Source organism: Salvia splendens, chromosome 22 (genome assembly GCF_004379255.2).
Source record: "Salvia splendens isolate huo1 chromosome 22, SspV2, whole genome shotgun sequence".
In the NCBI taxonomy this organism is placed as follows: domain Eukaryota; kingdom Viridiplantae; phylum Streptophyta; class Magnoliopsida; order Lamiales; family Lamiaceae; genus Salvia; species Salvia splendens.
Window position 1 is genome coordinate 16899205 of NC_056053.1, and position 11423 is coordinate 16910627.

The 11423-nt window shown below is 38.4% G+C and overlaps 1 protein-coding gene across 4 annotated transcripts; it reads right to left on the reverse strand.

Annotated features, from left to right (window-relative positions):
* Nucleotides 1-6231: 6231 nt before the first annotated feature.
* On the reverse strand, nucleotides 6232-10925 carry LOC121787188 (translation initiation factor IF-2-like). 4 transcript variants are annotated; one of them, XM_042185847.1, is made up of 5 exons: nucleotides 9928-10925; nucleotides 9699-9848; nucleotides 7277-7462; nucleotides 6486-6562; nucleotides 6232-6378 (listed from the first exon to the last, which is right to left on the reverse strand). In XM_042185847.1, exons 1-5 carry the CDS (start codon nucleotides 10897-10899, stop codon nucleotides 6246-6248), a joined length of 1518 nt encoding a protein of 505 aa, XP_042041781.1. In that variant the 5' UTR covers nucleotides 10900-10925; the 3' UTR covers nucleotides 6232-6245. The 4 variants fall into 4 exon arrangements, 2 of the variants coding, with proteins under 2 accessions (XP_042041781.1, XP_042041783.1); XM_042185849.1 differs by having other exon boundaries at nucleotides 6232-6388; XR_006047291.1 differs by lacking the exons at nucleotides 6232-6378; nucleotides 6486-6562 and adding an exon at nucleotides 9072-9208 and having other exon boundaries at nucleotides 7326-7462.
* Nucleotides 10926-11423: the final 498 nt, after the last annotated feature.

Genomic DNA, 11423 nt, shown 5'->3' on the forward strand with positions numbered 1-11423 from the left:
TCTAAGACATGATTATACCAATCAAAGTTGGAGGAAACACGAGCTCCAAAGCTGGAATGAAGAAACGAGCCGTCGCAATGTTCATGGGCTACGAAGTGGTTAATTCCTTGAGATCCATTCTCTTGAGAATTGTGTTTATCGTTTGTCATTTGACAAGCAAGACCAATTTATACTTGGTGGTAGTAATTGGGATGCATGGGTTGTTGAATATACCAATGCACATATGATTCAATATAATTGTGTACTTATTGATGAAAACAATATTGTGCAAATTATTTGAATGTGTTGTTATAAACAACAAAGATCACGAGGTGGTCGCAATGGTCTCCGACATGAACCATGGTAACAATCCAAATGAATGGTTTGTTGATACAAGTGCCACATGTCATGTGTGTTCTGAGAGAAGCGTTTTTTCTACTTACAAATCTGTTGGAGGTAGAAAAGTACGCATGGGAAACCAAGCCTCTTCTAAGGTGGTTGGTGTGGGTAATGTGTTCTTAAAATTAGGATCTGGAAAAGTTCTTACCCTTAAGGATGTGCTGCATGTCCCAGACATCCGAAATTATTTGGTGTCAGGCTCACTTCTAGTAAATCATGGATTTTCACTAGAATTTGAGTGTGAAAAAGGTTATATTGACCAAGTATAGAAAGTTCATAGGTGAAGGCCACCTAGTGAATGGATTTTTTGAGCTGAATGTTACGGTCATTCACCGTGGAAAGAAATAAGCAATAAGGAAGATGACACATCCTCTTATTTGCTTGAGAGCTCTGATTTATGGCATAATAGATTAAAGCATGTAAATCTAAATGCTATTAAAAGATTAGTAAATCTTAATTTACTTAAAGTAGATAAGTTTAACTCACAATAAAGATGTGAAGTGTATGTTGAAGCCAAAATGGCTAAGCTGCCGTTCCATTTGGTAGAGCGAAGCACAAAACCTCTTGAATTGATTCATACAGACGTATGCGATTTGAAAATTGTGCAAACAAGAGGTGATAAAAAGTATTTCATCACTTTTATAGATGATTGCACAAAGTATTGTTACCTTTACTTATTAAGAAGTAAAGATGATGCAATTGAAGCGTTCAAAGACTTTAAAAATGAAGTTGAAAATCAAATTAATTGTCGAATTAAGTGTGTTTGAAGTGATAGAGGTGGTGAGTATGTAGCGCCGTTTGCTAAATTATGCCATGCAATTGGTATAATTCACCAAACCACAGCTCCATATTCTCCTCAGTCGAATGGTGTTGCTGAACGCAAAAATCAAACACTAAAAGAGATGATGAATGCTCTGTTGATTAATTCAGGATTACCCCAGAACATGTGGAGGGAGGCTGTGTTAACGGCAAATTATATCTTGAACAAGATTCCACAAAAAAATAGGGATGTGACTCCTTATGAGTTGTTGAAAGGGAAGAAACCTTCGTATTCATACCTCAAAGTGTGGGGTTCTTAGCGAACGTAGAAGTGTCACCTCCGAAACAAGTTGCAATAGGCCCTAAAACAGTCGATTGCATCTTTATTGGCCATGCACTTAATAATAGTGCTTATCATTTCATAGTCCATAGGCCAGCTGTGTCTGGTGTGGCTGAAGGAACAACAATTGAGTCAATGAATGCTATATTCTTTGAGAATGTTTACCCTTGCAAGAGGCAAGAGGATCGTTCTAGTGAAAGAATGATGGATGAATCCACTAGTTCTAATCCGCCAAAAAGGACGAGGTCAAGTCCCGATGATGTAGAACTAAGACGTGATAAAAGAGTTAAAGTTGCTAAGACATTTGGTCCCGACTTCATAAATTTTATGTTGGATGACGAACCAAAGTCAGTGGATGAAGCGCTGTCTGGCCCAGATGCGCCATTCTGGTAAGAATCGATCAATAGTGAAATTGAATCAATTATAAGAAATAACACATGAGTGTTAGTAGACTTGCTAGAAGGTTGTAAGACCTTAGGGTGCAAGTGGATACTGAGAAGGAAATATAAAACTGATGGTACTATTGAAAAGTACAAAGCTCGCCTAGTGAAAGACGTTAAGCACCTAGAAGGATGTGACTTCTTCGGCACACATTCACCTGTTACGTGAATCACTTCTATTCGGGTGCTTCTTGCAATTGCTGCTATGCATAATCTTGAGATTCACCAAATGGATGTAAAAACTGTCTTTCTGAATGATGAATTAGAGGAAGAAATTTATATGGAGCAACCTGAAGGGTTTGTAGTACCTGGCCAAGAAAGGAAGGTATGCAAACTAGTGAGGTCTCTATATGGATTAAAACAAACGCCTTTGCAATGACACTTGAAGTTTGACAATGTGATGTTGTCAAATGGGTTCACTATCAATGAGTGTGATAAATGTGTTTACATTAAGAACACATATAACAGTTTTGTTATTGTGTGTCATTATGTAGATGATATGTTGATTATGGGCAGCAATATTGCCATTATCAACGAAACCAAAAATATGTTGAAGAGAAATTTCGACATGAAAGATATGAGTTTAGCTGATGTGATTCTCGGAATCAAAATTAAAAGGAATCAAGAGGGAATTGCTCTGACATAATCTCATTATATTGAGAAAGTTCTAAAGAAATTTCACTCGTTTGATTGTGAGCCAACTAAAACTCCATTTGAACCCAATGTGCATTTGAGTAAGCACACGAGTGAGCCTGTAGCTCAAGAAGAATATGCAAGGATCATAGGGAGTTTGATGTTTATCACAAACTGCACCCGACCAGATCTTGCGTGTACGGTGAATAAGCTGAGCCGATTTACGAGCAACCCAAGCAAGGAACATTGGAAAGCTCTGCGTAGAGTTTTGAGATACTTGAAGTATACTCTTAACTTTGAGTTGCAGTACACAAGATATCCCTCAGTACTTGAAGGGTACTGTGATGCAAATTGGATCTCTGATTCAAAAGACTCATTCTCGACGAGTGGTTATGTGTTCACTGTGGGGGGTGGAGCTGTTTCGTGGAAGTCAACGAAACAGACGTGTATAGCTCGATTCACCATGGAATTCGAGTTTATACACTGTGATAGCCAAGCAGCTATAGGGAGAGCACATAGTGGTTTATACAATGGTAAGTCTCGACATATTCGTCGGCGACATAATACCGTCAGGCAATTGATCAAAAGTGGTGTTATCACAGTTGACTATGTAAGGTCAGTGGATAACTTAGCGGATCCGTTAACGAAAGGTTTAAACCCTGATCAAATGCATAAATTGCTAAAAGGAATGAGACTGAAAACCACATCTTAAAAGATGATTATAGTGGTAACCCAACCATACGATTGGAGATTCCATGGGCTTGGTTCAATGGGAAAATGAAGCTATATGAATCTAGTTGTAACACTCGGAAGATTTTTAATCTTCGCTCATTCTTTAGAAAGCATTGAGTATTGTAACCTGCATGTGGTAAGAGGCTAAGTTTTGACTTTTAATGATTCTTAGAAACCTCGATGAGGTGGGTATTGTAGGATACCTGGAAAAGAATCTCCTATGTAAGTGAAAAAGTGTAGGCCGCTTCAACATGTGAATCACTTATGAGTCCAAAGTGGTGTTCCATGGCCAGTAAAGGACACAAACGTGAGAACTGATGAGTTTGTAAATAATATTGTGTCAATATTATTGTCTCGGTATACACCAAGGAGGAATGGTTCAAGGCATCACGTCCAGCAGGCCGCCGATATGCCCGATAGTGTTGACTACGGAAAGTTCAAAGCCCCAAGCTACTATTCCAAATGCAATATTGTTTCTCGAGAATTGAGCAAAGAGTCTGCATGCATACATGTCTTATCTTGGTTTGAGTTGGCAGCACTCTAACCAATGCGGGGGATTATTAGAAACAAGTGGAAAATGTGGGAGACCTCTGATGTGGCCAAGACATATTCCCTTTCATCTTAGGTAACCCTCAAATGCATAATGAGTTACCTTAATGCCGAGACCTCTCATGTGGTCATTAGTTTGCTTTATTTCCGTTGTAATTTTCATTCGTGTTTTTGTTGCAAGTTTCCTTTTAATTGTAATTGTTAGATTAACGCCTGTATACGGCTTGAGAATTTTATCTCATTATTTCTAACAAATGTAAAACTCAGTGCAATTCTCTTCTTGAATATTAACAATTTATAATCTAACTCAACCATATACAGTTAAATTGACAAAATTCCACATATGGAAAAAGAATGAAAAACGGGGATACACAAATAGCAGCAGCAGCATCTAGTGCCAAAGATATCTAGCTAAGACACCACCACCATCCCCAGCAAACCAATTCACATCCATTGAAGAGCAGTTGAGATTTTGATCAGCACACCAATTCACATTCTGATTCACATCCACTGAAGAACAGTTGGGATTTTGATCCACACACCAATTCACATTCTCATTCACATAGCTGAGATAATTGTGATCCATCAATGGCGGTGGGCAGTAGTAGTCCGGCACCGGAACTTGAGTGTTGGCACTCATCGCAGAAAAGATAGCATCTTGATCAATGTCTCCAATCTCGTCCAAATACATAAACACATCGTTCTCCTCCTTCACCATCGCAGCCATAACATCATCAGCAGCAGAAAAGATATCATCTTGATCAATTTCTTCATCCAAATCAAACATCACATCGTTCCCCTTCACCATGACATCAGCAGCAGCAGCAGCAGCAGCAGAAAAGATATCATCTTGATCAATTTCTTCAACCTTATCCAAATCAATAAACACATCTTCCGCAGCAGAAAAAATGTCATCTTGATCAATTTCTTCTTCAATCTCATCCAAATCAAACATCACATCGCTCTCCTTCTTCACCATAACATCATCAGCAGCAGAAAAGATATAATCTTGATCAATGTGTTCAAACTCGTCCAAATCCAACACCACATCCTTCTCCTTCTTCACCATCGCCTCCCGTTTCAAGAAGTCGATTCTTGATCGCACTGCCTGGCCCAATTCCCGCAACTGGGACTCATTCATGAGGCCGAGGCGATCGTCGTATTTGGTCTTCTGCCGCCCTTTGAAGAAATCGGAGAGGCCATACGGCTTAACGGCGGCGGGATTGTCCTTGTAGGAGTCGATGAGGCGGCGGACTTGGGAGAAATCATCCGGCCAAATGAAGGAGGAGTTGGTGGAGATGATCATGCAAGCTGGGACGTCGCAGAGAGTAGTCAGTTGCTCTATTTTCTTCACCAACCCTTCCTTTCTCTTCTTCAAAGCTACCCGCCTTGCTTTCTCATTCTTAACCAACTCCATTTTTAACTTCCCGCGCCCCATTCAAGCAGAATTCAGAGATGATTGAGAGAGAGGGATTATAAAAGTATAATTGAAGATAGTAAAAGAAGCAAGAAAGCGGAGTGTATATATAGGGTTTCAGTCAAAAGTAATTAATGTCACTAAAATTTCCATAATTCAAATAACGGTAAATAAAATACTTAGAGAGCCAGCTTTTTTTAAGTGCTTGTCAAGTTTTTATGCGCTACTTTTTTTTTCTCTCAAGAAAATACCATTTTTTTTTATTTCATACTGAACGAAAATTATATACTCTTCGACACAGTCCACTTGCAATATCAAAAATATTTTTGATTAGTAAGAATCCTCAATATTAGAAATCACTAATTCACAAATATGATCAATTTTGTGTATTGGCTAAAAATTAAAGGGTTTTCAAACCTACAGTATTAACAATGGTTTTCAAACTGAACATAAAACCAACCGATTGCCCCTAAAAAAGTCTAAGACTAAGAAAATCCTCACCAAAATTTTCTTCGAAAAACAGGATATGGGATGTGAATAATGAAGCTTTTTGTCACATGCTTTTTCACCTTCATCTGTGTGCAAACTTGCAATATACATTGTACAAAACTAGTTATAGTAAAACATTAGTCATCTTTGCTTTTATCTATTGAAAACAAGGAGTAGTATGTATAGTATTACTCCTACGATATAGTTGCCACCTCATCTTGTAGTATGTATATCAAATTCAAAACAACCCCTCTTTCATACTAAATCACTTACTACTATATTTTCATTTGCTTGTTTGTGATGTAGTAGTAAACTTGCCTTTCGTGGACCATAGCCAGATATTGGATACAGACCTATGTTCTTAACACCAATTGAATTATAATTTAATTCCGTATAATATAATTTCAATCTCATGTTATGAACGGACCCTACCCTCCTCGTAGACCCATGGACAGACACAAAAAAATGTTATAATAGAGACTATATATTTTAAATTTGTATAATATTGTTATATTTTATTGTATTGATTGGGGCTTTTAAACATCAATTTATGAAATGAAACGTACCAACTAATCCAAGAGTGCTCAGGACAAAATCTCCTACATGACGAATATCCCAAAAGATAATCCGACAACCTTGACCTGCGATCAACTTTTAAAAGGACATAACCGAGTGACAGTCCTTCTTCAATCATTGGAAGAATCAAGTTTCTTTTTAAGCAGAATATATACAAGGATCCAAAGCTCACTTGTATTGTTGAGAAACTTCCATTATCAGCTTATCCATGAATTGGCATTTCTTGTCAAATCCCCATCCCGGATTGCTCTGTATAATTCAAATTGGTTAAATGAAAAAGACGAGACAACAATGAGATATGAAATATCATACCCAGAAGCAGTGCCCCTTTAAAACATTCAAGTTTTCCAACAAATTAAAGCTTGAATTCAAACAAAACTACTACGAGAATAAAATATATTGAACTCTAGATTATCATTGAAATGAGACAAATAGAACAACAAAATATAGACAACTAGAAAAAACAAAATAATGGAAGTTTGGCTTGGGATGGATAAAAATGTTGCCGGGCTTAGGATGTTATATTTCATTTTTCATCTAGGGTTATTAATTCTGGTTTATCGTTTGTTCAAGAACAGCTATACTATGGCACGAGTTTTCTAGGTACTCCTTGTGCGAGGTGTTGAATTAAATTTCTAATTGTTTCTTGTCTAAATAAATTCACCTCAAGTCTATCAATTCAATCATTTATCAACACCTGGGAATAAGTTTATTATCCAGTGAAGCTCTCATTATAGCTCAACCCACGTAAAAGAAGTCATCCAAAACTAAAATGTTTAGAACTTTTAATCTATAGCTAATTTATAGTAGTAATTACTTAAGGTGTACTCTATATAACTGTATTTCCCTAATAGGTGGCACAACAATGCCATCAAAATATAAGGCAGATCACATTTAAGCATGCCACACCCAAATCAAGGGACCACCTACATGCCAATACATTCAAGATGCCAGAGTTTTTACCTGCAACGAGAGAACAGCACGCTCAGTAAAACGTTTCACAGAAGCAGGTGCCCTAGCTGGGAGAGTTTCAGCCACTCGTTCAAGCTCTCCTAGTTGTTTCTTCGCAGTCACTCTATCTGGACCAGCATAATGGTCCACAATCGACTTCATAAGAGGAACCCTCTTCATTGTTTCTTCCATAATTTCCTGGATGGATCATAAGTCAAACCAGTAAAGTTACTAATGCAAAGGATGTAGTACGAACATCCTAATCTCATGAAAAAAGAGAGTAAAAGAGTGAGAACCGCATAAGAGTAACATGCTTGCAATAAGAAATGAAACATGCCTTCATACAGCAACTAAAAATGTGTCAATTGTTAAAACAAATTACGGAATACTTCATAAAACAATATGACCATCGCCATATCCAAGGGGAATTAAAACAAAACAAACCAAGCCATCTCATTCTTTGAATGTAATTTGATGCAAAACAAGGCAAACATCAAATAATTTACATGTCTTCTCTAGCAGCAGCAGCAGATGATGATGATGATGATGATCAATTGATCATTATCATAATCATAATAATAATAATAAAACTTCAACAGAAAATTAATCAGTGTCCTGAATTCGATTATATATGAGACATAAGCGTTTTATTACTATAAAAAATGCTAAAGCAGCAGGAGAAGCTATTCATTTTTTAGTATTTCATTAATAATATTAACATGGAACCAGTGTTTGTTTGCTTATTCAGGATGTTTTCACTAAGTCAATGACAGCTGAAAACTCAAAACCTTAAATGAAGACTCACAACAAAGATGCAATGCAAAAGTCACCAATAGATATGACATCTTCTAATCGCTTTCAATGTAGTTTCTATTCGACACAACACATGTTTCAGTGCAGTTGCATTTGCAATAGGAAAAAACCCACACAACCATTCTCAGTACTCATTCGTCTATTCCCTCCGTCCCAAGGTAGTTGAGTCGTACTCCTTTTTGGACTGTCCCACCTAAAATGAATCATTTCTCTTCATTTCTCTTACTTTATTCCCTCTCTTACTTTACTCTCTCTACTTTAACCTTTAACACATCAATTACTTAATTCACGTGCCAAAAGAAATGCCCCAACTACCTTGGGAGAAAGGGAGTTTATAATACCAATAATGTTGAATGACAATAATGAAGTGAAAAAAACTTGTACTAGATGAAACCAAATTATACTCCCTCCGTCCCAACATAAGCGATTCACATTCCATTTTGGGACGTCCCACCTAAAATGAATCATTTCCATTTTTAGCAAAAAATAACACCTTTCCTATCTCTAACTTTATTCTCTCACCTACTTTATTCTTCTCTTTACTTCTCTATTTCATTCTCTTTACTTAACTCTTTAAATATATTTTCTTAAATCTTGTGCCCAAAAAATCCCTCGCTTATGGCAGGACGGAGGGAGTACTACATATGTTTGTTGTGTGCACTGTTAAGAAATGAAGTTGCAAGAATCATAAAACCAATAATAGATACACTAACCAACTTCAGAACCTCCCAAAATAATGCCGAGTATTCAAAATGTGTGATTCAGATTTCATAATCCTCCAGTTTGTTTCAGTACAAGCTAGAGACAAAACATATTGAAACTACAAAACCTCGCCCAAAAATAAAAGGAAAAAAGAAAAAGAAAAATAGGTTTAGGGTTTAGGGTTTAAAATCAATACTAGCTTTAAATCAACAACACATGCAGAAATTCAGTAACACTCAGGAAAGCTCCTCAGAAGCCAAAATTACAATTTTCATCTACTTTTTTATTTTACCTTGTATATCTTTCAATTTTTCCACCACCATGGAGCCGCCTTGTACTGATTACCATGAGCAGGGACCCTCCAAATTTGAAGCACAAAGCCACCAATCTTTCTCACTCACAAACCTCACTTATTTGTTGACACTGACACTGTATGATTTCTAAGTCAAATAATGGGATAATAAGTGCAAAATGGGGGCTACTAAACACACCGTAAGACAAATGCAAAAGGTGTACAGAATGGTCACAAAAAGGGCATTATAGCAGAAAAGGAGATTTTTTCCATCTCCTGCAAGCTTTCCCCCCTAATAACATCCTTCTACTTACCTCTGCCATCTTAAACAGAATCACTTTTACTAACATGTAGTTCAAATTTCCTAGGACATGAAAGAGTTCTTCAATATTGTAAACAACTACTACTAATTGGAGTACTAATTATATGTGACCTATATAAATTAACCCGCACAACACCAACATAGAAAGTTCAATTCTCTGCACATACTTATACGTTTAAGTTTCAGGATTCAAATGAAAAATCATCATGTGTGCCCTACTTAATTTTGGCCACATAATAAAAGCTTAAAGGAACCAATTATATATTATTTAAATTGACAGGAACCATAAGTAATACAAGTTTTACCTCCCACTCTTCTTGATTCTGAATCCCTTCATATGCCATAAGGAATGGCTTCATCTTCTCAAGTGCATCACGAAGAGGAATAGGAGCTTTCTCATCAATATCAGGGCTCGTGCCAAACTCTTCCATAAAATACTCCGGCTCACATTCAATCTGCATAACAAACCCCAAAATAAGCAACCAGTTTACTAATCTCAGGCATCCAATCTAAATAAAAAACAAACCAGATTACCATTAAGTTCGTTTCGTATGCTTCCAGAAGAGCTTCGTCCATAGGAGACGGCAACACTCTGCTCGACATTTCCTCAAACTCTTCTGACAGTTTGCTCATAACCTCCGGCCCCAGTTTCTTAGCCACCTTCTCCTCAGCAGCAGGATCCCCCAAAAACTCGGCAGGTTCGTCTTCTGCATCCTCGTATCTATCATCTCGCCTTCCGCTTCCACCGTATCCTCCCCTTCCTCTCGCCATCCCTCTTCCTCTTCCCCGGCCTCCTCCTCCTCGTCCACTTCCTCTCCCTCCTCCCCATCTTTCAGCTCTAACTTCGGGGCCAGCTCCCTCTCCACCTACGTCTCCTTTTGACAATATTCCCACCGCCTTTTTCACTTTCTCCTCTTCACTCAATAGCACTCGAGCAGTGCCCTCATTAGATGACCGGCGCTGCTCCGAAGCACGGGGTAGTTGAGTCACTGCTTTTGGCTTCTCCGGTTGCGACGCAGGGGATGTGCCGGGCTTCCCCCGACCAGCACCCGATAAAACATTGAAGATACTCGATGGAATCGACTTGATTGGGGCAGGAGGAGCTTCTGATCCAGCGGAATCCAATTCTGCTTCTTCGTACTTTGAAAGGAACGATACTTTGGGATTAGGTTGCGGCGACTGAAATGCAGATTCTTCTCCCCGCGGCGAGAAGGAATTTGGGGAAACAAAACCAATGCCGCGGCCCCGGCCGGATGCGGCGGTGTTTGATTCATTGTTGACGAAGGAAGAGAACGAAGGAGGAATACCTCGGCCGCGACCATGGCCGTGCGGCGGCGGAGAAGCGCCGTCGCGGTTGGAATTTTTGGATTCGTCTTCGGGTGGGGTGTCGACGGTGAACTGGAAATGTGAAGGAGCGCCGCGGCCTCTACCTCCGCCGCCTGATGAGGTGGAGAGAGCGGCGGAAATCGAAGGTCGATAAGGGATTTTGGTGATGCTTCTTCTCATTCTGTTGAGGGGTTTTGGAGCAGAGAGATCTCCTTTCTTATTGTTAATGTTTCTACTTTTATTTTATTTTTATTTTTATTTTTTATAATTACAAAGGGTATCTATCTACTGGCGAACGGTGGTCCAGTGATTATTTCCTGCGGATGAGACAGCTAGCCAAGAATTTAGAGCTTCATACCCAAAGGCACGAATCTATCCCTGGGCATTTGATTAAAGATGGACGAGTCCCATGCCACTCGACCACACTCCTTGGATTCTTTATTTTTTTTTATTTTTTAATTGGCAAACTAATACAATACTTCCTTGGTCCGTCCACAGTTAAGTGTATCAAGTTTTCTTTTTCGTCGAATAAGTTTCTCATATGTTATTATTACTTTTGGTAATGGAGTCTACATTCACTTACTATCTCACTCACATTTTTATTTTAAAGCTAGTATTCTCTTCATCTCAACTAAGTTAATTTGTATTCCTTTTTGGAATTAGAGTTGTCAACTAGGTCGGGCCGGCTCAGCCTGTTACGATCA

Excerpts from the sequence above, each read along its gene's own strand:
- LOC121787188 (XM_042185847.1), bottom strand. The coding sequence starts at position 10,899 with ATGAGAAGAAGCATCACCAAAATCCCTTATCGACCTTCGATTTCCGCC. Across the intron at positions 6,563-7,276 it reads GTGCTGTTCTCTCGTTGCAG|AGCAATCCGGGATGGGGATT; the intron begins GTAAAAACTCTG and ends TGAATTATACAG. Across the intron at positions 6,379-6,485 it reads GAAGTTTCTCAACAATACAA|GTCAAGGTTGTCGGATTATC; the intron begins GTGAGCTTTGGA and ends AGTTGATCGCAG.